This window comes from Photinus pyralis, unplaced genomic scaffold, assembly GCF_008802855.1.
Source record: "Photinus pyralis isolate 1611_PpyrPB1 unplaced genomic scaffold, Ppyr1.3 Ppyr1.4_LG4, whole genome shotgun sequence".
Lineage (NCBI taxonomy): Eukaryota > Metazoa > Arthropoda > Insecta > Coleoptera > Lampyridae > Photinus > Photinus pyralis.
The window spans coordinates 3,162,494-3,190,325 of NW_022170511.1; the positions used below are offsets into that span (position 1 = coordinate 3,162,494).

At 36.8% G+C, this 27,832-nt stretch overlaps 3 protein-coding genes across 3 annotated transcripts in view; all 3 read right to left on the reverse strand.

Annotated features, from left to right (window-relative positions):
- Window positions 1-27,832, reverse strand: part of LOC116167903 (carbonic anhydrase-related protein 10) — a 348,976-nt gene that overhangs the window by 245,843 nt on the left and 75,301 nt on the right. The gene's annotated exons all lie outside the window — the stretch shown is intronic.
- LOC116167900 (UDP-glucuronosyltransferase 2A3-like) lies at window positions 366-2,113 on the reverse strand. Its single transcript, XM_031483495.1, has 3 exons — window positions 1,791-2,113; window positions 723-1,743; window positions 366-678 (listed from the first exon to the last, which is right to left on the reverse strand). Exons 1-3 carry the CDS (start codon window positions 2,029-2,031, stop codon window positions 399-401), a joined length of 1,542 nt encoding a protein of 513 aa, XP_031339355.1. The 5' UTR covers window positions 2,032-2,113; the 3' UTR covers window positions 366-398.
- LOC116167902 (LIM domain-containing protein A-like) lies at window positions 1,903-8,938 on the reverse strand. Its single transcript, XM_031483499.1, has 3 exons — window positions 8,778-8,938; window positions 7,779-8,729; window positions 1,903-1,977 (listed from the first exon to the last, which is right to left on the reverse strand). Exons 1-2 carry the CDS (start codon window positions 8,841-8,843, stop codon window positions 7,779-7,781), a joined length of 1,017 nt encoding a protein of 338 aa, XP_031339359.1. The 5' UTR covers window positions 8,844-8,938; the 3' UTR covers window positions 1,903-1,977.

A 27,832-nucleotide genomic window follows, 5' to 3' on the forward strand; every position in this document is an offset into this window, starting at 1 on the left:
AAAAAAGTCGGTGGTGAAGGGTATGGATTAACACACAACTTAATATACCTACTTGAACACTTCTAAGCGCTGACAAAGTACAAAAGGACACGGAAAGTCTGAAATTGGGAAGATTATAAAAGCTTATGAAATTATACCACGTAATATACAAAAAATAAACAGTGTTTGTGCACCGAGAATATGGGCGCTACACGAACATTTGTTTCAACACGCATTACGCACATTGCTCTTGATAGGAAAATCCCACCGACAGATGGCGCTAGTAAAAGCAAAGTGTCGGACAATCTAAATCAACAAATTACAGTGACCGTAAACCAAAAACAATTACCTAATAAGTAATTACAAACATAAACTGTTACAATAAATTCATGAGGAGTATAAATTTATTTATCGACTTCTTATCTCTTTTTGATTTTGATTTGCTTTTTAAGATATCCTCTCGATACAACGGTAATGATACAATATGCACTGAATATGAATGCAATGACAATTAAAATTATGACAGTGAGCACATCTAAGCAAAGTACTTGGAACCAGTTCAAATTCAAAGCACCCGTACGTAAATGCGGTGCGCCCTCGTGCCGTAAAACATACTCGATCCAAAACATCGCTCTGTCCAATGGCTTCATGGGTTGGTCGTGCATAATTCTCGATCTCCGAATTGCGTTCTCCTTGTACCTAGAAACGGAACTTTACCAAGTTCGTAGTCATATAAAACGTACTTGTCGTTGTTTAAAACCTCGGTGAGTGCCTTTCGAAAAGTTTCTTCGGTTAAAGCACTAAATCGCAAGAGTTTTCCGTACCCATCTGCTTCAACAACTGCCATATTCATCTCCTGGTCTCCAAAAATAGGAATGCCAACGATTGGTACGCCATGATAAATAGTTTCAATAATACTCAACAGACCGCCGTGTGTTACAAAAAGTTTAATGTTAGGGTGCCCTAAAATATCTTGTTGAGGCAACCATTTGCCAAGTTTAACATTATCAGGTTGCCCAGGTATCGTGTCATTTTCCCATTTCCACAACACTCTCTGTTTTAGTTGGGAAAATACCTTCACGATAGCGTTACGTTTGCTTTCATCCATATCGTTGCCACGCAAATTGGACCCCATGCTGAAGTAAATGACGCCATCCTCGGCTTCGTCTAAGTAATTCTGCAAGTCTCTGGGTAACTCCTGTGGTGAATTAAGATGGAAACCTCCAATCTCGATCATGTTTGGTACAAGGGGTACTGGTGAGCAGATGCTCGCGTGCGAATTTAGGAGCAATAATGATGTTTTGTAGTATAATTCGGTTATGGGCGGCGACCCTGGAAAGTTCTTTTGCAAAATTTCATTATGCTTCGGCAAAATCGACCAATAGAAGTTGATAACTCCGAAAACGACAGAGAAGGTGTTAACAAGCCGTTGGAAAAAGCTCATTTCGCTCGAATAACTTGAAAGTACTTCAGGTACGTAAGAAGGGTTAAGTGGATTGCCCATTTGTAGATTTGTAGATCTCGATAATCCAACGACACTCACCGCAACGCAATGCGCTTTGTAAAAGTTGCAGAAGCCTTTGAATGCATCATTTAGGAATTGCTCTAGGATAACCATATCAAATTCTTGATTCGACTTGAGCAAATTTTGGACACTACTTTGATTGAAAAACAGTTCTGTCAAACCTAGTCCACCCCCAGATGTGCTCCATATTTTATCTAAGAGTCCCTTTTCTGCACTTTTATACAAATTGATCGATTGGTCTACAGTGAATAATGAAATAAGAGATCGTTTATGGTTACTCACTTACTCTTCAAATAAGAATCGTAATCAATGATTATAGGTTGGTAATTTTTATTTGCCGTGTTTGGGGCAAATTTTCTTTGCACAATTGCGGTAACTTGGTGACCTCTCCTCGCCAGTTCAAGTAAAATCTTGTTTCCGAGCTGTTGATGACTACTGGAGAATCCATGAAAAATTCCAAGAATTTTTGCGCACTGTGCAAAAGTAATCAATGTTATTAGGATTAGTAAGTGAAGTGTGACTTTCATTGCTGAACTGAAATACTTAACGCGATTTATCAAATTGTGAAAGATTACTCAAACTATTTAGTAAGTTATCAGATAAGGGCATTCTATATTGTATTTCAAAACCGAGTGGTTAGATATAAATAGCAACAATTACAGTGATGCAAATAACTTATGATTGGAGTTGATAATATCTAATCATACAGACAGACTGTTACAGATGATGGAGGTGTATTTATAGATACGAGTACATTATTCAATTCGTTATTGTGGGCTAATACTAACACATGGACTTTGAATATTTTAAGATTTTTATATTCAACGCACATGGGCACAGATTAACTCACAGATATACGTATGTAAAGAACGTATATCTGCGCACATGGGTAACTCTCACACAACGTTTATTAAAACCAGATAAATAACAATGTTCATTCACAAAGTGATACGTGTAGGTGTAGGTAGGTATATGGTATATCATTTCAAATAAACTGTTAACAAACTTAACACCGATATGCTATTAGTTATAAATTCAATGCTATATGTATATACCGAGGTATATACGTTTAGAAGCTGACCTCGCAAGCTTTTGCAAGGTTTGACAACGTTGCATTTGAGATTTGTTTGGCTTTGGATTTTGAGGGTTATATTTATTTATGAGCCCTTTAGGGTTTAAAGAACATGTAAATTTTTATATGCTAGTATGGACGGAAATAATGGCACACCACTCGTTAAAATCGAACCAAAACAGGAAGAAGAAATCCATTCCTCTTTTCAAGGAAACTGTTTGGTGAGCAACGAAGCGTTGGTTACAATAAAAGACGAAATTACAATTACTACACAGTGTTCTAAATCTCTTTATAATGAAGAAGTACAGCAACACTCTGACTTTCAACGTCACCTTTTAAGTAAAACAGTGTCTAAAAATTTTAAATGTGCTGATTGTGATTATGGGACAAATGATAAATGCAAAGTCAAACATCTGTTGAAACTTGAAGTTCTTAAGAATTTTAAATGTACCGATTGTGATTATAGGACAAATGTTAAAAGCAGATTTAAACGACATCTTTTAATACATAAAGTTTCTAAGCATTTTAAATGTGCCGATTGTGATTATCGGACAAATGTTGAACGCAACTTCAAAGAACATCTTTTAAAACATAAAGTTTCTAAGGATTTTAAATGTGCTAACTGCGATTATGCGACAAATTATAAACGCAACTTAAAACAACATCTTTTCAAACATAAAGTTGCCAAGGGTTTAAAATGTGGTCATTGTGATTATGAGACAAATGTTAAACGCAGCTTCAAACAACATCTTTTAAAACATAAAGTTTCTCAAGACTTTAAATGTGCTGATTGTGATTATGGGACAAATGTTAAAACCAGGTTCAAACAACATCTTTTAATACATAAAGCTTCTAAAGATTTTAAATGTGCTGATTGTGATTATGGGACAAACAACAAATATACCTTTAAGAAACACCTTTTAAACCATAAAGTATCGAAAAATTTTAAATGTGCTGATTGTGATTATGGGACAAATAATAAATGCAACCTCAAAGAACATCTTTTGAAACATAAAGTTTCAAAGCATTTTAAATGTGCTGATTGTGATTATGGGACAAATGTTAAAAGCAGGTTCAAACGACATCTTTTAATACATAAAGTTTCTAAGCATTTTAAATGTGCCGATTGTGATTATCGGACAAATGTTGAACGCAACTTCAAAGGACATCGTTTAAAACATAAAATTTCTAAGGATTTTAAATGTGCTGATTGTGATTTTGGCACAAATAATAAATACTACTTCAGAATTCACCTCTCGAAACATACATAATGATTATAAATGTACTAAGTACTTGCAATTATAAGAAATTAAAGTTTCAACCGATTAACAAAAATGTCTTAGGTATGCCACTTTAGTATGCGATCTACCAAACTCCAAATGGGGTTCGCTACTTTGTTGTAAAGACACGATCAAGCAAGCAGGTTCTACGATTCACTAAGATAAATGGCCAGTCTATGCAAATTTACGTGATCATGGTTTAATACATCGCAGTGTAAATCACCAACATAATTATATTGACCCATAACCGGTGCTAATACTCAAAGGATTGAGAGGTCATGGTTAAATGCCAAGATGAAAATCTTGAGAAATATGCGTGGGACAACAGTGGATCATCTACAATCGCACTTAAATTACCTACATAAATCCATTGCTTTCCTTAGGGATATCGCTACTGTATATATGTAAATAATTTTTGTAATATGAAATAAAATTGCATACTACATGTATATACAGTCCATTATATCCTTAGAGAACAATTATCAGGGGTAAATATAGACAAGTAGCTTGATTTTTAATAGGATAATTTTATTTTTACACTAAAGTTTTGTTGCAATGGAAAAAACTAGAGATCAAGTGTGATAAAGCTGGAGAGATTTTATCATATGCTTTTGATGGAGAGTTTTTTCCAAGAGCGGGTGTATTTTAGGGAGATTAATACAAGACAATAAATTTCATGCAATTTTTACAAGCATTTTTATCGCTGATAAAAAGCTACCCAGCTTAAAAAATCGTCTGATTGGTTAGAATTTGAAACAATCGCCGAGCTGATTGGTCGAATATTAATGTACGCTCTATAAAATGTAAACCGCGCATTTGGTAGATCGCATACTAGGTAAAGTATTGTTTTTGTATGAACAAACAATGCTATTGTGTATAAAGTGTAGATCCCATGTCATTTGTAGATCGCATACTAAAGTGGCACTTTTTTAACGACCATTTACTAAAGAAATCTTGTACAGATGTACAGTGTATGTATGTACATAAATATCCACAAGATTGCGCTGACCTTTTGTATGATTCATGGAGTATAATAAAGACATATGTACACCATGGTATGATTTGTTAAGATTATAATGTTGATATATGTAATAAAAATGGTGGTTGTGTAAAAGCCTTTCTTTCATATTAAGGTAAAAGCAGATTGTTGTGCCGAGGTCCAAATTCTTAGGAAAAACGTTAAGGAAGTCAGGTAAGGTTGTCCTAATGTCAGAAAATCCATTAAAATAAAAGTCCCGGATTTTTCGGTATTTGGAAGTGAATCTTTATAGGATTAAATTAGTCGATTTAGGAAATAAAGCATGTGGCCAAAACAGGTGCCACAGAATAGCAATTTCATTAGTTCTGGCCACTGCACTCGCCCGAAAGAGGTGTTACGCTTTTTACTTTTCGCTACGATGGCCACAAGTTGGTTTATGGCCATATCATTTTTGGCCATAGAGTGTTCACCTACAATAATTTTGTCGCAGTTCGAAAATGGCAAGAACAAAGAGAATCCGAGCGAAAAACAAACTATTAATGACACCAAGGAAAGGGCATTTTTGTAAAATATGAATCCATTCAATCGAAAAACCCTCTAAACGCTATCCGAAATTAAATGCCAACAGCAAAAACAAGTACCTACAACGTTTGTCGTTCCCAGATTAACAATGCGGAATAAGATATTCGGCAAGGCAACGCTAAACGTGAAGAACACGAACACGTCCCAGTTGTGTTCTTGGTGAAGTAGCACAAAGAGAATTGTGCGAGTGGAAAGACGGCCTTATATATTTTGTGAGACGAATAGTACGTAAGTACAAGAAGCTAAGGCAACTACTCCATTCAAAAATCAAACACCCGAAAGACAGTGGTTTCAAGCATTTATGAGAAGGCATCAAAACTTATCTTTGAGGCAGGCAGAGGATTTGGGGAAAGCGAACACTAACATCACACCCGCGATGATCCGAAATTGGTTCCAAAGACACCTTGAAATTACTGATGGGCGAAAATGCCTCTGTACACGAGCTCCCTGAACGAATTATCCACATGGATGAAACTACATTCTTTTTACATCTCAAGGGTGGGTGTTTGTGTTTCAAGTGTTTCTGTAACTAATTATAAGGAGAACACCACCATGACCAATACATAAATTTGAAAGACTTACTGTTCAATAGGTACCTAGGTATATCAAATCTGGATCGAAAAAATGGGGCCCATTTTAGCCGTGGTCAAAATCATGGCAAAAATCGGTGTTTGGTTGGCCGAAACTGGTGAAACACGACTTTTGCGATTACCATTTTTTGTGCCACATACGTGTTATCTCTCTCTATTCCACGTAAATTAACTCAACCTACGATATAAAGAATGAAATAGAAACCAATTCATTGGATACTAACCTCATTGGACGAATATTTAAACTGACTACGGGACATTTTGACACTATTCCGGCATAAAACAATGGTCATATCGCAGAGTGCCGCACATGTAGTTACACTACTTACCTACTTTACTGTTAATTTTACGGACTTTGTTATATAGACCATGGTATATATAGGAGGCCAATGGCATACCTACTGCATGCAATATACATATGATAAGTGTCATGATCAAAGTTAGTATGACGCATGATCAATTTAAACATTTAGATTTAAATGCATTATTAACGCGTTAGTCCAGTCAAATTACGGTTTGGGCTGGATGTTGTGACTTCACTCAACGAAACCAAGCGCATACTATGTAAAAAAATCCGCTGAATCCGAAAATCATAGTCCCCCTGGCCGGGAACGGCCGGAACATATTGTTATTAACAAAAAACGAAGAAAAAATGAGAAAATGTGTTCTTTCGCATTTGACTTAGAATAGCTCTCAGGGAAAGAATAAATAGAAATGAACTTGTTTAGAATAAAATTTTCTATAAGATAGGTACAGTTGGCCCGGAACGCTCATTTTCAACTGGTATTGTTTTTTATGGTAAAATGTAAAAAATTAATCTCTAAAATTAACAGTTTGTTATTACTAAGTAAAATTCATCCGATCTTTTTGAAAATCCGTATCTAGTAACTTCTTTTGATAACAAAACAATATGACAAACCCGATCACCGTAGGTTTCATAGTAATTGATTAATTAAATAAACAAGTAAAAAGGGATGGTTTGTCTTTCAAACTGAAGAGCGTTCCCAATTTTTTAATACATAGTTTAACCCTAAAACAATCTTTTCCAATAAATGTTCCGATAATTTTTGCAAACCAACGGATTGTGGAATTTTTTTAGTTGTCTAACAAACGGAATAGCTTCCGAGATATAACAAAAAAGTTAACTCTATAATCGGCCCTTGGCACTCGAATTAATAACAATCATTCATTTGGGTGAAATAGAAGCATAAAAAAGTTCACGCTGTAAAGAATCGATCGGTGCGGCCGGATTGGCAAAATCATTTTTGGTTGTTTCGAAAACTGGCTTCAAAGTCAAAAGCTGATTTCTCGTGAACTATTAATCGGATTTGGACGTAAAAAACACATTTTCTCGTGTTTTCTCCGTTTTTTGTTAATAACAATATGTTCCGGGCAATTCCGGCCAGGGGGACTATGATTTTCCGATTGAGCGGATTTTTTGACATATAGGATAGGTACGCTTGGTTTCATTGAGTGAAATTACAACATCCCAGTTTATACCACTTTTAAAGCTAATTTAACTGGACTACGTAATTTTTCTGAAAATGTAATGCAACCTATGTAACATAATTGGTTCAATACATTAATACATAATTATAATGGCGGTGTTTACATACTTGGACTCTTTTGTTTGGAACTACTTACGTGGCTGATACATCCGATATTCCATCGCACCACCCACACAAAAATAGGGTATCATCAGCGAATAGGTACGAAAAACACTGATTTATTCAATTATATATTAAAATTTATTATACAAAAACATGGTTACCTAATCCTGTTTGGTAACAATCCAGTTTTCCTGCCGAAACGATTGTCTGTGCGCAATTGCGGGAATATTTTGGGTCTGCCGGCTTTCGTAGATATCTTTCGTCGGTTTCGAATTCGACGATGTGTACTTAAAGCTCTTGTAATGCGTTTTCGGTTTACTGGAATGTTTTTTATTGCGCGGTTTCCGAACATTTCTCGAGAAACGATCCTCGTCATCATCCTCCTGGACGCGGTAATGCCCATCCTCTTCATCATCGTCGCTATCGCTATACTTACTCGACTTGTACGGTTTGAATTCTTCGTCGTCTTCTTCGTAGTTTTCGTGGTCTTCGTCTTCGTCACGGGTGTATTCTTCGGATTGTTTTGGTTTACCTTTGTTGTATGTTGTGGATATTAAAGGAGATGGTCTGAAGGGCTTTTGTGTGACAACCGGTGCCGGTTGCGTGGGGTGGATATGTGCCCGTTGCGGGTGGTATACAATTTTACTTGTGTAAATCGGTGGATTGACATGAGTATGAGCACCTGGAGCAGGTGCAAGTGGAGGTGAAGCGGGATACGGATGCACAAATCTAGAATAGCTCTGTCCGTGATGTACCACCGCGCTATGTTGAACAGGAGCGGCAATTGCGGAATGAGGATGATGGACAGGGCTTACAATGGGGGCCTGTACCTGCTGATGATTGTGATATTGAGTTGGTGCATGCAGGTGATCCGAGGTGTCGTGAGGGTAGTCGTAGAGCACCTGCTGTACTGCCACTTGCTTTGGATATTCACCAGTTTGATGTGGATTAGCATAAGGGTGTATGTTGGAAGGGGCTACCGGAAAATATCTAACTGATGCAGGATCTGTATAGTAACTGATTTGATCTTGTAAACCCCTCTTTGTTACGTTTTGCTGTGTAGATTGTAGCTGCACTTGCACTGTCAAGTACATTATATGCCCAAGAATAAGCTAAAAAATAACTCAGAGTAGGAAAAATAGGGGTTAGAAAGATCTTACCCAAGCCTTCATTGTTTGCAGTTCTTGTGGAACGTAATCTGATACTAAACGCTCTCGCCATCGCATTTCTTTTTATACGTTTTGAACCGTTTTTGCGGTAGGTGAAATGAAATTTCTTCCAATCGGAAGAAATAAATTAAATTAAATACAAAAGACGTGTTGCGGTTATAGAGATCGATTGAAAACTTTCATTCAGAGCACCCTTTTTCTATTTGTATTCAATTGGTGCTCGAGAAAAAATTCAAATTGGGACTATGGCAACCCTAAATTACTCAAACACGAAAATCTCCCCTTGTCACGCATATCCTTCGTGTGAACGGCCGGTCTAAGGGAATTTCAACCTAAAAAACTGGACGTTCTTGACCATGCGCTTCCACCAATTGGCCTGGTCCGAGCGAAAGTCCAACTACTGTCCACTACAGTAACCCACTGATAATTAGACACAGGTCAAACGTCAAACAACGCTCTTGGTAATAAATACTGTGGAAAATTGCACCACGACCACGTCTTCAACGGACTTTGAAGGCGCTTCTAAGGGTACGGGCAACATAAACGAAAAGAAGTGAACGATCGAGTTCGCCCCGCGCCGTACAGAGAAACCTATTTTATTTAATAATTTAAAATTATGTACATTTTATAACCGGCAAAATGTGGATCGTGTTAGGCGTGATTAACATTGTAGTTACTTAAGCTCCTTGCATTTCTGCAACCTTGTGAGTTAAGCCCTCTCAGTTATGAATTATGAGGAAATTCTAATAGCATTCCTATATCGAAACGCATTCCGCACATTCTAATCGAATGTTCATACGTTTATGATTGATAAATAAACGAGTTCCAAATATCGGTTTTGAACGGATTCATAATTTCGAGCGGCTTAAATGTAAATGAGAAATCGAGTCGAATAAAATTCAGGGATAACATAATTAGGGTAAAATGGCGATTAAATTAAGAAAGGCGCAGCAAAAGCACCTGTCTGTTTTGTGTGCATCAAGTTATCAAATTGAAGCCGTAAGTAACGGGAGAGTAGGAACGAGAAAAGGTCGCACACTGATAATAGAAGCGATATTTACGAGCAGTGCTGGGAAACGTTGCTTTTTTACGCGTTTAATTTTCTGTGCTCCTAATACTAAGACCGCCAATTTCGCTCCCAAGAAGTCGTCTCACAGGGTTATATTGAGCCTGCGCAAGTTTAAAAATCGGCAGCGCATGTATGTTGGGCTGCCTGTAGTGTAGGCATTCCGATCGATAATATAGCAAAGAAAACGCGCATAATTCACAAATGACAGCTAATAAATGCATTAATTTTCTCACTCCGTCTTTAATTTGGTACTGCTAATATGTGCCGATTGTTGTATCCCTTGAATATAAACATTACAATTGAAGAACACCAGAATGTTCTTCCAAAAACATAGCATTTGAGTGTCTTTAGACAATTTGAATTAATTTGTTGATTATGCGGTATTTCCTATCCCTCGGGAACTGTACATACATTGAAACCTAGCAATAACACCCAATATAGAAATCGCCAAATAAAACTGAACAAAAAATGAACAAGAAAATTCCTCATGGTGTATTTTCAAACCTATTGCACATTTCACCTAGGGAAGAGGTGGGAATAAGCCGCAAAATATGAAATGTAGTAAACGATGCCAAGGCGCTTCGATAATTAATAAATACGGAAGTCGTTATCGGGAAGATATTAATCACTAAATTAAAGTTTGCCAGTTTTCAGCAGTCAAATTGGCGAAGATGCCCGAACGTCCAGTAACGCAGTTTATTAGAATTACTGTAAACCGTTAAAACGTGGCTGCGGTGGCTATAGCTCTAATCAGTAGAAGAATAGCTAGAAAGGAATTACAGTGATCCCCTTTTTAGATACAAAAAGATTCATTTAACGCACGCGAATGAAAGGTTTTGAAATTCTCATGTTTGTTTAAACATACTAACTTAGTACCATTAAATAAGGAATCTGAATATGGAAAGATACTGATCGCATTCGTTACCAACCGCCCGAGAGAAACAATTCGTTTAATCCTTACGAAAAATGGGTTCCAAATCTTTAATAGTACAAAGGAATAGTATTCACATTCACTAGCGACCGCCCGAGAGGTTGTAATTTAACACTAGAAAATTTTAATGCTTCTTAGGACGTTACGTGACACTCCGAAGGAAGACAAACCGCTCTTAACGAATAACGACGGACGAAAGCAGCGACCGTCGGCGGCAGCCTGGAACGGACGGACGGACTCGAGCGCCACCAACGGTACGGCCTTGCCCCTGGTCAATGTCGGCGGTACCAGCGGTTTGGCGGATCGGTCTCGGGCAAACTCAAACGGAGCAAAGGGCAGCTCCAGCAATTCGAAAGGGCAAGCGGGCACCGGATACCTGTGAATTCTAAAACAAATTAGAGCGCAAAGCAATTTCCCTAAGCGAGAACAGTAAATAGTCGGATTCGGTGCGTTATCTACGGGAAAGCAAATGCAGGAAAGCGAAACAATATCCCCTCCCTTTATAATTATGAAACGGAAAGTTACAAAAAGCTTACTTTGCAATTAAACGAAGCGATAGAAATTACTGTGCAGGAAAAGGCAACAGCTATAAATACGGTGCGGTAAACTTAATGTAAAATCAAACATTAAACGGTATGAATGCAAAATAAATTTACGAAAAACATCAACCTACGGCAACAGCAGCCTAAAAATCTGTAATTGGTCCTAAAATTCAAATTACTTACTTAGCGTTTCTTTCGATAGCCCATACGATAATGAGGAATGACGTTTACTGCAACTCATTTTTTAGCTACTGTTAATTTCACTTACTTAATTGGCCGGATTGAAATTTCTAAAATCGGTAGTCCAATTCACACCTATGGTTAATTGGAATTTATCACCTCAGCTCAAATATTAATTTGCTCTCTTCTGAATGACAAGAGCTTTCTGACGCATCAAAAATAATTGACGGGAATGGTTGTAAACGGCAAATTAATCCGTCAGAAAAAAATGGCATTCATTTGCGACCGTGCTAGGGGTGAAATCAACTTCTAACTTACAAAACAATTAATTCAAAGATAAAAAAGGTCTCAAATTCCCAAGTTTGTTGAAACCTATTGAATTCAGCTATAGCCTTGACTCAGTCGAGTTAGAACGTGGCACGAACCTAGGTATTTATTTCAACCACAACTCATTATGTGCGTATGTGCTGTTAGTCAGTAGTCTTTCTTACGTGTAAGCTTTGAATATATGTAGTGGATCATGCGTGTACGTATGTTGGTATGTAGTATCCTGTGTTATGCTTAGTACTTTTCTGACTATATGGCATGTGCTAAAAATGTGAAAAAATTCGTTTACAGTCGAGCGAGGACATGTCGTTTAGATCGTTTTACATAGAGCCTTTTTGGGCACGAATATTTGATTTACTTGTTCAGCGCCCTCAGAGGTCAGACAAGCTTTTGGTTTTTGCGGCTGTTCTTGGCTACCACCAGGCGTCTGAACCGTCGGCAGGTCTGAGCCAGGTAGAGGACTCTCTTTATCATATGAGGGACAGCCAATTGAACCCTAGGGTACATGAAACCGTGTCATTTCTAATGGATGATTTCTGTTACAGGGTTCTCGTAGCTCACACTTGAACTGAAAGATGGCAGGAAGCTGAACACGGACATGAACTCGAGGGGCGACCACCTTCTGGGGTACTTGCAAACAACTGATTTGAACGTTTTAATCATGGAGCAACCCCTACCGTCGTCACAGCGCGGAAGTGTGTATCAGTCTGTCGTTGGGCTCACATGAGCACGGATTGGACACCTCAGACCTTGAAAAGGTTCGTAAGGAGGTTTGCAGGATCCATGCGAACTAAGCTGCCTGGGGACTGGAAGGATCCCAAAATCGCTCAACGCAGATATAAGGGTCATATTCGAAAGTCGAAAGTGAGACTGCGGAGTGCTGAAGGTTTTGCCATTGATGGGTCAATTGTAAGATGGATCCGCCCCATAGTGGGCTCTGGTCCCTGGTGCTAGACCGGCTCCTCCGCCTTCTGAACAAAACGACGGAGCGTATACACAGAGATATAGGGTGATTTCGCGATCATCATCACTAGAAAGTTTCCAAACACCGCGAAACAGCTCATGCGGGGGGCTCTTGAACAGATGGATAGGTGGTGCAGTAGTCATGACCTCTTCGTTAACCTAGAAAAAACCGATGCTGTTCCATTTACAAATAGAAGGAGACCGGACCTTGATTGGCTGGGCTCACTCTTCGAGGACGTCAACTAGGTCTAACCGGGCCAGTGAAACATTTGGGAGTCATCATAGACTCCCGCCTGACCTGGAAAGGACACATTGAGCGAAAAAGAAAAAAGACCCGAACCTCCCCTACTCCCTTCGTTGTCAGGGCCGGGATTAAAGACTGGGTGACCAGTCAATTCCAGGCCCAGTGGCGATAAGCAACCAGGTGCAGTCAGTCCAAGGCCTTATTAACAGGGCCCCTTGCCATGTGGCGAGGCACCACCGAGCATGCGGTCTGTCACTGTTACGCCTTGATCAGGGACAGACATCAGCTCCTTGGTGAAATCAGTTATCTGGAACCGAGGAGGGTGAATGATGGTCTTCTAAAACTGAGTAGAAGCTAGATTAGGGAGATAATCAGTGTCCTTACTGGACTGGATAGTCACCTGCACACCATTGAGATTGTAGGACAGCTCACGTGCAGATTCTGTGGCGAGGAACCACCGAGCATGCGGTCTGTCACTGTTACGCCTTGATCAGGGACAGACATCAGCTCCTTGGTGAAATCAGTTATCTGGAACCGAGGAGGGTGAATGATATCATGTCTTTTATAAAGAGGAACGGGCTCTGAACCCAGTTGCGAAAGAAAGGAGCAGGCACAGTGGCCCTCTGGTGTGCCTAAGTGCAGCCTAGTCGGGCTTCCCTTATCAATAGAGAATAGATGTCATTCTGGTTGCGAAATAGAAATTTTATTATCTGGGTCGTTTTTTGGGCTCGATTACTCACTAAACAAATACATTGTTCGACATAAAACGATCAAATCAGCGGAAAGAAAAACAGGCACCCAATGCCACCATACCACATTCTACGTAACAAGCGCTCGATAGAACACTTAATTAAGGAATCTTAATTACCTTAGTGTCAATAATCCAAAATCTCCCGTCGTAACTGCGATTTATAATAAATGACGCCTAAGCACAAAACACAAGGTGATACTGCTTCGAAACTTCACGTCTCGACTTCAATTATAGCATTGTAATCTCGATTTGGGCGACACTGATTTCGTTGTAATTACAATTATAGTATTGTCCATTTGATGCTGGACAAAACTCCCCTGAAGACCTTGAAAAAGGCGACAAACGCTCGATACTAATCCTCACCGTAAACGCGAAGACACGCTTCCAAATAAAGGCCACCAAACAAAAACCATGATTCACGTATTTCTCTTTTATTTAAAACTATTTCTCTTTTTCACTTCTGTTCCTCCTCCCTTAACAAACTACGTCTTCGAAAGAATTACCATCTGCTTACTTCGGCCATAACAATAATATGATTGGGTTTCCGTTTAATCTAAAAATTAACGACCGCATTTGCGCTTTAAGCCATAATTATAATACACATACAGGGTGTCCCATCGTTATTACAGGTGCCGAAGCCAAATAAGGCGTCCGCATGGTGTAGTTTACGCAACAATATGTACCATTTCTTTGGATTTTTTTTTCAAATTCTTCAGGTTCTTCAGATTCCTCGCACTTTTCGGATTATTTGTATACTTTAATTTCTTTATATTCTATTATTAAAAAAAATAAGAATATTAAGGTCATTTGTTTTTCGAAAAGCTTTAATTTAGATCCCCAGTAAAGTAGGCAACATAATCCATAAGGACATTGTAGAAAATGCTGCTTTCTTACAAAAAAGCGTTGTGTTCAAAATCCGAAAATGATGGAGAAGGTGGGATCTGATTTGGAGGAAACAGGTGATCAGATATCTTTAAACATGAAAATAAATACCTACCTCACGGCCGGTTGCAGGAAAGCGAATTATAATCAAAATCCTACATTATTTGCCAAATCTTAGTTTAAACAAGAATTTTGACATTTGATTTGCTGCCTACTGCAATATAAAGCCAATCAAATGTCTTAATACCGGATTAAACAATAATCCTGGATTTTTTTTTGTGCAACTGGCCGTCAGACAATTTTTAACTAAAATTTAGGTGAGGGGAACATTTACAAATCCGCTGCTGAAGGCTGAAGGTCAATTTTTACACGCGAAAACCACCCCATGGGGGATCTAAGTGAAATGCTATTGCAATGAGGCACTTAATGTCAACGTGTGGGTGTTTTATTACCTATACCTACCAATTGGCACAAGCAAAAAAACTCCTATTTTACATTCGCCCACATAACCCTTTTTACAAGAATTTGCCGAAAAAACCAAAGACATCCTTTTTTAAATTTTCGTCTCGCTAACTTTTTCTACCAGGATAATAATTTCTGTAATATTATGTTTCGCTGGAAATTACAATTCGTCGAATGTTAGCCAATAACCACAAATTGCAACAAAATCCAATTTCTAGTAATCGATTAATGCCAGAAAAAGGCGGCGAATTACTAATAAAGATGATTTTAACATTCGGACCTTCGACGTTGAGTTACCAACTTGGATAGCAGTATAAGGTAATTTAATTACAAGTGTTGAAAGTCAATTTGTATTCAAAGGAAGATTTTTTGCGTAGGTATAATTAAACAATAGCATACTTAGTGGTAAGAATTTCAGTAGCCATTGCATAATTTTATAACGCCAATTAAAGCATGAATTGCTAAAAATAACAAATGATCTAAAATTTTGTAAACAGCAGTTTGTGAATCAACATTAGATCCGCTTCTTTAATTAAAACTTAAACAACAGGTTCATCTTTGACACAATCTGTATTTTTGTTTATTGAATCGGCATTGTATATATAATTATGTTTTTTCTCGTGCCAATTATAAAGATTAAAAAAACAACACGTTGCCGATGATCATAAAAATATAACATCTTCGAGTTCAGTGTGCTTGAAGGTCCCTCAAGGACGATTTCGACCAAAACCCACATCGTAGTGTCGTCATCGTTACAAAAAATAGCACTTCAAATACCTGAATGCAGTTAACGTTACCATTCTTAGATACATGCGAACGTGATGACGCTACCGCTGTAAGTAACATCACGGAAAATTCTTCAGAAACCACCATTATTATAAATCCTTGCACGTCATCTTGCAAGTGCATCACGAAATTGATTCAGCACTCTCGCCGGTTCTAATTACTTCATTTCGCTAAATATTCATCTAACCAGTTGCAAAGTTGCGTAAGAAGTGCAAATATATTACGAAGGTTACGTTATATTATCGATAGATTTGTAATTGCTGCATCAAAGAAATCATTTTATAATTACCGCATCGTTTAAGCTTTTTCTTGCACTATTTTCCGTTGTCACTTTGAAGCTCGATATGGCACTGGATCCAACACCTATTGTGGGTTTTTATGGGAAAATCGTAACTCTCAAGGGGATTACCATTAAACCGTTTGATTTAAAAGTGATATGTGGTTTTTAAAATGGCGAGAATGGCGAGGCCATAGGTACCTACTTGACTGTGGAGAGAGCAACATTTAATAAAATTACTCCACAAATCATTATGTACTTACGTAAGTCGTAATCTTTTTGGCATGTCGTGCATGCCCTCTGTGAAAATAGCAGCAAAATACAGCCTCTAAAAATTTTCAAGATACTTGAATCGCAGTATGCCTTAGTTTCCTAATTGCACAACTAAAGGTATTTCAAACACAGGAGGAATTCATTCATAAAAGACTGCAGATAGTGCTTCGAAGGAGCTCAAACATACTTTACTAAATAATTCGCATGCACATCTTGATAATCTACTGTTGTTATCTATTACAGATAAGGCAGAAAAGCGCTCTTCTGAGCTCAAAAGGCCGTTACAACAAGAGTTTAAAGGTAATTTTTTTAACTATAAAATAACGGCAATAAATTAAATTAAATAAAGAATTTTCGTCGACTCTTTAATATAAGGTTTGATTACATACTGGTTTACTTTGTTTGAATAGTCATTTAACCATTATAGGTCTCATATTTTCTGCCGAAGCCTATTTGATTTTAATAATTTCCCTGACTACGAATTGATCCCCTTTTTACTAAGAATTCAGTTCAATTTAAACGTTGACCAGATCTAGGTTCTTATTTGTAATATTTGGAAATCATTTATTAAATTACCCTCGACTGTGACCACAATTATTGTTCATATTTTATCCCTATTTTATTTCTCTAGCTTATCAAACCCAGTCTGTCTACCTTGTTATTCCGTCTTTCGGTAAGTATTCTCTCTCCTATTTTTACATTTACTGAAAACTAAGTGGCGCCCATTCGGTTTACTATTACTATATTTCCTTTTTGCAGTATAAATCTGTTTCATGCAATTAATTTCCACAGATAGTTTCCTTTGAAGATGTTATGATTACGTTAAATTTAATTAACATCTGCTGCAAATTCTTAAACATAACCGACCAATACTTTATACAATTCAAAAAAAGTTAAAGTAACTTACAGTGATGTCGTTGGAATCGGCGTTTTTCTTTAGGTTACAAATGGTACGGCCCTCCACTGAAAAGACTCCCTCTGAGAAAAATTGAAAACTGGATCGATTTTGGGGTGACACAGTTGAACCTTTGAGACCCACTATGGTACAAAATTGCCTCTCATTGTATGGGAATTTCGGGTTAATGACATTTTACTTATCTGGACCGCATTCAAAACATGTGGTGATACCTTGAGAAGTTATTGTCGACATGTATAAACTTTTGACCGCAACTGTACGTCCAACTATTATTCAAAGTTTCATCGCAGTCCGATAAACGGATTAGGCAGGCATAAGAGAATCTTGCACAATAATTCCCTTTATGATGACAGTCGCTTAATTCCCTTGTGCATACTAAATTTAACTTGTAGACCTTGTATTATACCCGAAAAACACCATTTCGCCCTTGATTGATTGATTTATTTATTTATTTTGCTTCTCTTGTTCTGGGCCCTCAACAGGCTTGTGCCCAATTACAGAGTGACCCGCATAATGCTTTTTAGAGGTGCTTCTGCAGAAGGTCTTAAGTTGTTCTATACTACTCCGGTATTTACCTTACGAATTAGGAAAACTGCAGGGAAACCTAATTCGGAGTAGCCGGCAGAATGCTTGAAACTGGTCTAAGGTAATTCCCATCTCTGCCACAGATGAAAAATTCACCTCAACCCAGGTTCGAACACCTGACCTCCGGATTTATAGTCCAACGCTTTACCACTGAACCATAAAGCCGGTTGATGAACTTCGAACGATTTTATTTAGCGACGTAACTATGTGGTTATTCCTTGGTACCTATATCTTCTTTGTTACTAGAAACTTAACGCCACAAAAACTATTAATCTCAACTGTATACTGTTTACGTACATAGTTCAGAACAATCTATCTCAAGAATCTGTTTCTACTAACTTTAAACAATGGTTTCACGTATCTACGATACTTGAGCAAATCTTCAAATATAATATCACAGATTTAAATATACTATAAATCTGTGATAATATGCACCTATGTGATTTATATAGAACTCCATGTTAGGCTTTGTCGTGTTAATTAATAAAATCAAGTATAATAAAAACCTATAATGTTATAATTAATAAAATCAAGTATAATAAAAACCTATAATGTTATATATAACATTATAGGTTTTTATTATACTTGATTTTATTAATATGCACCTACTTATCCAGGCATATTTACATTGTAACCACACATTTATCTAATTTAGATTTGTTGTAATTAAGCATTTTATGATTGGGATAAACGAGATATCCCGCTTAGCCTCCTACGTAATAAAATTATGTCCAGCTAAAGTGAGTCGGAACTAGAAGCGTCTGTGGTTAAAATTTCAAAGAAATATCTCCATAAATATGAAAGTTGGCATTGCGCAGTTTGCGCAAAATATGGAAAATACGAAACTGATCGAAATGGGCAAATATAGACCATAACGGCTATCAATTAGCGAAAACCCGAAGTCTCTAGGTGGCCCAGGGGCCGAGATCTCGATGGGACGGACGGATGGACAGACGGAAACACGAGCACATAAGCTTTACCTCAACTTCGTTGTGTTACGATAAAAAATTTAATTTAAAACATGTGAATATTCGGAATTTTAATTTACAGTAAGGTAACCAGATAAAAACATCTATAACAACACCCACACAAGGTTGCGCTTAGGAATGACACCGATATCCCATACAATAGCCCTTTATTCTAAAAATAACTGTGCTTTGCCATTTCGCGCGTCTTCTTACCCCGCCAGGTAGTTTGTACTATTCTCATAAAAACATAGCCGCTGGAGGACGCAGTCGACTTATTTGGCGGGACGAATTATGAGAGTCTAAAATTTATACAGCGCTGTCTATCTAGTGTAGTATGATCTTTGCCAAGTTACAAAAAATTCCAACTTTACTCCCTAAACTTCGAAAAAAATTTAAGGCAAATTAAAAGCTTCCGTTACACACTTGACGAGCTCTTTCGCATTAGATATTTATCGGAAACTTTAAAACTAAAAAATTAACCTAAAAAATGGTCTACCCCTGGTGATTTAAACTACCCCACTATATCAGACAAGCAAGAGGATGCTCTGCACTTGAAAATTATGTGTTTGTTGTGTCTTTTTGAGCAAAAGCTTCTTTTAGAAATGGATTTTGACAAAAGGCTACTCTGGCTAAGAAAATGATAGGTTTGCACCTCCATAAATTGGTAACAAATCAGAGTCGCGGTCAATTGACATTGCCACCAGTAAATAATATCTACATCTACATTTAGAAGTTAGATACGGCCAACATGAAAGCTGGCACCAGCAACGTTTTTGGAAACAAAATTGCGATTTTGGTCGTTGATCTCCTTCAAAGTTCAAGTGTGGGTAAAAGTCTAAAATTATGGCAACTACAAAAAGTAAAAGTAAGCATTTGTATCTGTCAAAGCCCACACGTCTGATCAAATAAGAAGCGAACCTTATCTGGGAATTTGTGGGAGTTTTTGAACTTTAAAAGATAGAAGGTCAGAGTTTTGGTCTGCAATAATTTTCAATCGGCGCGGCGGCAGTGGTGATTAAAGAATGGGAAAATGTCCTTTTTTGCGCGAGTGGGATTTGACGCCAGTATCCGCTATCCGCATTCGCTAATCACATTCTGGTAAATTAATTTCGAATTTAAGTCACTTTAATAAGTGCGCAAATGTGACAATAAAATTTCTCGTTATTACTGTTAATAAAAACGATCACGCAAAGTGTCGTTTATATTGTTTTTTCGTTCTCACTGTTCTAACACGAATTGGTGTGCATAGAAAAGTTCATCGGCACTTTAAAGTTATGGGGTATTGTCATCTACAAAAAGCGAAAGGTTCATCGACAATAATTGTATATTTGGCTTCCGAAAGTGGTATCGGCACACAAAGTCACGTTATTTGAGTATTGTTACCACGAAGGTTGCCACCTACAATTACAACCCACTTGAGAAGTACATACATATACCGGGTGTCCACTCTCAAAGTCGAACATAGGGAATTAATATGTGTATTCAATTCGTAGTCTTTTGGCAATTATTTCTATAATACACCAATATAGTATGTTAGCAATAAAGGCTTCGAACGATTTTTATTAAAAATACACAAAAATACTAGTAAGGAAAAACAAATTAAAGTAAATATTCAAATAACCCCCCGTTTTGAGCTAAGCAATATCCCAGTCGGTTGTAAAAACTATTTCGCACATTCGCTAACTCCCTGTTAGTAATTAACGCGCATTCAGTAACTATAGCTTCTCTCAAAGAATTAATATCTGGGTGGCGTCTTTTATAAATTTTACTTTTAAGGTGTCCCCACAAGAAGAAGTCGCAAGGTGCCAAATCTGGAGATCTGGCTGGCCAATTTATGGTACCACTTCTACCAATCCAATGATTTGGAAATGAATTATTTAAAAAATGTCTAACGTTTAAACCAAAATGCGCAGGACAGCCGTCTTGTTGGAACCAGATCTCCTGATTTTCTCTTGCAACGTCTTCCAATGCGGGTCCTACCTTTGTTACCAAAAGATCTAAATAGGTTTCTGAATTTAAGTTTCCTTCAATTTCAAATGGGCCGATAATATTATGATTAAAAATCCCAGCCCAGATATTAATTTTTTGAGGATACTGAGTTCTGGTTGAAATATTAAGCCTAGGGTTTTCCTGAGCCCAATGACGTGTGTTTTGAACATTGGGTTCATTATTGAGGGTAAAGGTACACTCGTCTGTGAAGCATATCGACGATAGAAAGCGGCGATCGTTGTTAGCGCGCTCTTGTATCTCATAACAAAATGCACTCCTACTTTCTTCGTCAACATAAAAAATCTCTTGATGACATTGTGGTTTATAAGGGTGATATTTGTATTTCTTTAATATCATCCATACCCGCGACTTACATAAACCAGTTTCATGGGAAATTTGCCTCAAACTGTACGTTGGGTCTGCATTTATCATCGCCAAAACTTGCTCTTCTGTGCGGTCATCCCCTTGTCGATATCCTATGATATGATGTCATTTTAGAACATGTTTTAAAATAAAATTTGTAATGCTCACCCCCCCTACTTTCTGATTCTACTGAAATATTTGCCTGATTTTCAAATTTTTCTACATATTTTTGTATGGTACTTGCTGATGGTATCGGTCTCGTATTAAACGCAACGGCAAACAAATCTCGAACTCTTCGCAAACTAACACCGCTATAAAAGGTTTTTACCATAAAAACTCTTTCTTCGTTGGTATAATTATTCATCTTTCCGTAAATTCAGTTTCACAAAAGCGTAAACGTCAAATTTTTATTGATAAACAAACTGTTTCAAGCCTACTATGTTTTGGAAAATACTGTCGAATTTTTAATCAAAACGATTTAAAATTTTTCATTACAATTTCAATTTTTAGTCTTGTTGTTAGTATCAGTGGATGCGCAATAATTTTCTCTTTCCAATGATACCATTACCTTTTCTGTAGAATAAGTTGGCGAGCAGAAATCCGCAAAAACGTTCAACTCCATGTTAAATCCCTATGTTCGAGTTTGAGAACGGACACACGGTATATGAACAATGCAAATAAATAAATTATAAATCTGCGACAAACAATCATTTTAATGTAAAATCTCCAACCCTCTAACAATACAATTCATTGAATACCGTGCGCAGGCTTTCAGTAAAAATTTTTGAGATAAATTTAAACAGCTTCAAAAGAAAATTAAAGTCGTAAACCAACCGCCCTTATCTATTCTTATCTAATATTAGTACTTAAAAAGACGTAATGATAAAAATCTCTCGATAATGGAACTCTTTAAAATGTCAACCTACTTCTTCCTTTTTAAAAAGGGACTTGCATTAGTGGTGAAAGTTGAATGAAATTCCTACGTTACCTTTCAATTGACCCACATCTTCTAAATTTGAATTGGAGAGGATTCGTCGTTATTTGCGCTTTAAATCCGTTGATTTTTGCTTGTTCTATCAACTTCAGTTGCATACAAATTTAATTGGCCGACTAACAATAGTATGGACGAGTTTATATATCGACAAAATATAGAAAACCGTAATGATTAATCTCGGAACAAGTAAGGGACTTTGTATAAAATCTGCTTTGAGCCATCCAATTTATAAATTACACAACCACACACATACGAGAGTTCAGATTCGACATTTGTACATCAAAGTGCCATACAATCAAGTATATCCCAGAGTCTCTGCTGCTCACATGACTAATCAGTGTGATGAGCATAAATTCAAAAGGTATGTATAATTCAATTTATCCTCGTACATACAGATTGTAATTATTGGCGTTACTATTTTGTTTCAATTATGTACAGCTACCTCAACAGTTTACATGCGCAGGTATGATCTTCTCGTTTAACATGGTCTTTTTAGTGCATTTTGCAAATCATGTTGGAAGGCGCTATTATTGCCACTTTATCTGTCCGTCCGGCCGAGGACTACACCTACAGTTCTCAAGATATTTGGTTCGTTCTTTTACATTCGGTAGCTGCTTATAGCTCTGGCTCCTCAACCAAAAAAATCTTTACGATTAAACTTTCTTATTTATCGAATATATTTGTTAAATTTTAACCACAGATGCTTCTATACCAAGGATTCTAAATGTTCTAAGGATTCCAAGCATTCTAAGAATTTTAAGGGCTCTAAGGAATCTAGGGATTTCAAGGATTCCAAGAATACTAATGGTTTTAAGGAGATATAAGGGTTCTAAAGATTTTAATGATTATAAGGGTCCTTAGGATTCTAAGTGTTTTAAGGGTTCTAATGGTTCCAAAGATTCTAAGGATCATAAGGGTTCTCTTAAGAATTCTAAGGATTCGAAGAATTATACGGGTTATAGGGATTCCCATGATTCTAAGGAATCTTATGGTTATAAGGATTCTAAGCATTTTAAGGCAGTTAGAATCCTTATAACCATAAGATTCCTTAGAATAGAGAAATAATTTAAGGCAGTTAATGGTTCTATGGATTTTAAGGTTTCAAATGGTTCCACGGATTCTAATAATTTTAAGTATTCTAAAAGTTCCGGCCCGGATGGCGCAGTTGAGTTGATGCTCGCCTGCGGTACGAAGGATCCCTGGTTCGAATCCGGGTTCGGGCATGGATATTTGTAAATGTATAGTGGGTTGGGCTGGTAGAGCAGTCTTGGCTGAAATCCCGCCCAATCAAACATAACGGCAAAAATAAATAATGGTTCTAAAGAGTAAAGGATTCTACGGGTTGTAGGGATTCAAAGAGTTCTAAATGTTCTGTGGATTCTAAGCGTTCTAAGGATTCTAATGGATCTACTGAGGATTGATTCTGACGGTTCTAGGAATTCTAAAGGATTGTAAGTGTTATAACGGGCAAGCTTAGAAGGCAGGGCACTATAAAATACCAATTTGAAATCAACACACGCCGCTGATCGTCCAGCTAGCTCCGTTAGCCAAACAGTTAACAGCGTAGAGAGATATGCTCTTACTCAGGGTAGTAGGTAAGTGAATTAAAAACTTTGACAACAAATTATTATAAAAGGTTCCAAGTAAATCTCCGCCACTAATACTTACTGGTGCTTCGATTCAAGTCTTTCAAGCGCCACCTAATTCCATTAACAATTTTATCTGCAACCACCGGAATTAGGAAAGGTAGCTTCAATATAAAAAGAGTCAACAATTGACCCACAAGGAAAATGATTGTTTATTAACCAAAGAGCATACAAAATACAAAAAAAATGAAATCTTCCCATGAACTATGAACACAAAATGTAACCCACCAACAACTCCTGAAGTTATGTGACACCTCGTACCGCTAAGCAACGACAAGTATAATTGAAATTAAAATTGAAACTACTATAATCGGTAGCTTGAGGTGTTGAAGTTAATCGTAGTAACGAGCTCTTTACCTTACAAGTGATTACTTCTCTAGAGTAATTCGTAATTGATAGTTAAACAGTCCTAAAGATCAAGCATGCTAATTACACGTAAAAATTTCCACTTACATATGTGGGTCAAATAAACTGTTCACAGATATTTAGGTTTTAACAACAAAAAAAAAGAAAGAAAAAGGATTGAAGGTACGTCACCGCTAACGATAAATTGTGTCGGCAATTCCACAGGTTCCTGGTGTAACCAAAAATAACTCCTGCGGAGGTAACAAAGCTTGTGCTCTAGGATTATTTCTCTCACGATCTACGTTCGGCTGCCCTTAAGATCTTAATGATTCTACGGGATGTTTTGCTTCCGCTCAGTATTAAATCAATTCGACCATTGGAAAATGTATCAAACCCCCAAATTCGGGAATTTAGTACGACCGATTCTATTGCAGGTTGCTGGAAGACGCCACAAGTTTCGAAGTTTTACCCAAGCCAAAGGTACGGATAGTTATCTCTGACGAATAGTAGAGCAGTATTTGATACATGACCATATATAAGGTAATTTAATTGTTAACATAAAAAAAGGAAAACAAACTAAATTTCCTCTAACGACAAGAAGATAAGTTAAATCGGAGAGGCAAACACAGAAATGCAAAAGTAATTAGAAATTGGTCGCATTCAATGACTCGACAAAATTTAGAAAATATACAGGTGGAAATTGAAATATGGACAGAAATGTTAATATTATTTTAAAAATGTTACAGTGTTCTAAAAATTCTAAGGGTCAATGGATTCTGAAGTTTCCGAGGATTCTTAGGATTTTAGGTATTCTAAGGATTCGATTTCTCCTGGTGGTTCTAACTATTCTAAGGGTTCTAAGTTGCTGTGTTTTACCGTTGAGGTTATATTTGAAACATTAAATGTGTGTAAAATGGCAGAGTGCGACATCAACGAAAAAAGAAGTTTTATTCCCAGTGCCTTCATCAATGTATTCAAAATTTGAAAAAATCTTGATCGTGTATAAAACTATATCCATGAATGCATCATTCCAATTATTAGAAGCAGATCATCGAAACTTTCTTGTTTAGTCGTCATTGGGCCAAAAAGGGTGTTAATAGGCGAATATTTGATTATTATAGACGGGTTGATGCATTTGATTTTCTGTTTAGGTTTACTTTGTGTTTTTTATAGAATACGATCCTTCTCTTGCTTCATTTTGGAAGTTTTTTCAACACTTTGTCTACAAAGTACTAGACAAAACTAGCAAACCACAGCCTCAAAATAACAGAGTTTATTTCGAGAATTTTAAATTGTTAAGAGGTAACTTTCTGTAGTGATTATTTACTATGGATTAACTTCATTGCCTGATATTAGACTTTATTTAACAACTTCGACAACATTATAACAAAATTTTCAAGCAATAGTCTTTTCATCATACATTAAAACTCATTTGAACTGCAATCGATACTATGTTTAATTGCACAACAGAATAGGTGAAAATTATGTTCGAGAATTTCTCCAGTGTTGTTACGGTAAATGTGCAGGCACTAACAAATGCTTATTACACATTCCAAATCAATTTCCCAATTTAACTCATCATTTTCGTGCTTTTTATTTTATGCTGTTGACTTAAAATCAAAGAGTTTTAACGAAATTTTACGGGCAATTGTTAGAGATATCAAAATTTTAGAAACTAAAGGCATTGACATATACGGCACAACATTTTACGATACCATTATCGCTCTTTCTTTCGATAATTTGAGAGGGAATATCTTGCATGGGACAGTAGCATCGTTTTCGGCAAACATTTCTGTGAATTGTGCACCATTGACAAGAAAGATATAAATTGTAGTTCTGAAAAAAATATAAAATCTGAGCTGCGAGAAATAATGGGCATTATGACTTATCAGGAATGCTGTAGCCAGATTGACGAACATCTTCATACATTTTTTTTTTGTAAAAAGAGAATGATATTTTCAAATTATTTGAAACTCCCTCGGTAGACATAAACACGAGATTCTTGATTGAAACTCAAAATGAGATAAAATATATTTATGGACCAGATGAAACCACACCTACTAAATTTTGGTCACTGCAGTCGTCGACCTATAACTATTGGAAGCAGGGTACGAAAATCCGACCAATAAAAAGTTGCATTTGAATGTGGGGTGTGGGGAGGAGCTTTACTATGTCTATTCCATAAACAGACCATAGAAGGTTTCATTACGCGAAATAGACATCTTGATAACAGGTTGTGAGAAATGCCCCGGGTTTTATTAGGTAACTACTTATTTTCGCTTGACAAAACTGGACCTTAAATCATTAGGAAAAGTGCTGACCTATCACATTTCGAGCAGTTACACGCAGTGCCGATTGGTGGAACGGAAGAAGAGGTGGTTGGAATTCTGTTGAGGTTCCGACTACGAGCGCCAATAATTTTAGAGAACTGTACTGGGTGCGTACGCAGTAAGATGCTTAAGTTACATACTGTGCGCCGCCTATAATTCTCTACCCATAACCAATAGCTGGCAAGATTCATACAACCAATGCCATCAAGACAAGCGATAATGATGCAAGGGATCTTGTTGCGAATGGAGACCGCAAATCATTGAAATTATCTCTTTTTTAGATTTTTAAATTGAAAACGAAACAAATTTCTATAATAATCATTAATATGCAGTAGGCATAGGTACTCATAATTGAGAACACTCTGGGGGTCACCCAGTTTTTAAAACAAAGTATCGTTTTTTTTTAAATTTATTTATTTAATTCATCAATGACTATGACTATGGTGATCGGGTTTGTCGTATTGTTTTATTATCAAAAGAAGTGGCCAAATACGGATCTTCAAAAACATGGAATGAATTTTACTTAGTAATAATACCTAGATTGTTAATTTTCGGGATTACTTTTTTATATTTTCCCAAAAAAAAACAATAATATTTGAAAATGAACGTTCCATACCAACTGTATTTTATAGATTCTAAACAAATTCATTTCTCTTCATTTTTTCCCTCGGAGCATTAATCGAGATAATTGAAGTCAAATGCGAAAAGAAACAGGGGGACTATAATTTTCGGATTCGACGTATTTTTTTATAGAATACACTTGATTTCGTTGAGTGAAATGATAACATCCAGTCCAAACCGTAATTTGACTGGAGAGAAATTGTATGGAGTTCGTTTAAACAATACATTTATCGACTTAACGTGTTTTCACTATCATACTTAAGAACTGAAAATATATTTTGCAAACGTGAACAAATAAAAAATGCAATTTAAAAATATGCAGTTTAGGTAATTACAATTAACCTAGTTTACATTTACTGCAATGGCTGATATGCGCAACTGAATGGTATAATTTGTGATATACCAACCTAATTAAATAGGTGTCAACGAAGTATCGCGTATATAGATTAAAAGGTAGAAAACGTTTCAAATTTATAGACCAAGATGTAAATTGGGTAAACCGAAATATGAATAAATTAGCTTCCTAAGCACATAAATATTCAAAATCCTTCATGTCCAGAAATACAATTTATGTATTGCTTCTAAAATCTGTGGTTTCCGTG

Coding starts and splice junctions, on each gene's coding strand:
- LOC116167900 (XM_031483495.1), bottom strand. CDS start 2,031: ATGAAAGTCACACTTCACTTACTAATCCTAATAACATTGATTACTTTT. Junction 1,744..1,790: donor TTACGATTCTTATTTGAAGA/GTAAGTGAGTAA, acceptor TATTCACTGTAG/ACCAATCGATCAATTTGTAT. Junction 679..722: donor GAGGTTTTAAACAACGACAA/GTACGTTTTATA, acceptor TTCCGTTTCTAG/GTACAAGGAGAACGCAATTC.
- LOC116167902 (XM_031483499.1), bottom strand. CDS start 8,843: ATGCGATGGCGAGAGCGTTTAGTATCAGATTACGTTCCACAAGAACTG. Junction 8,730..8,777: donor TGCAAACAATGAAGGCTTGG/GTAAGATCTTTC, acceptor GTTATTTTTTAG/CTTATTCTTGGGCATATAAT.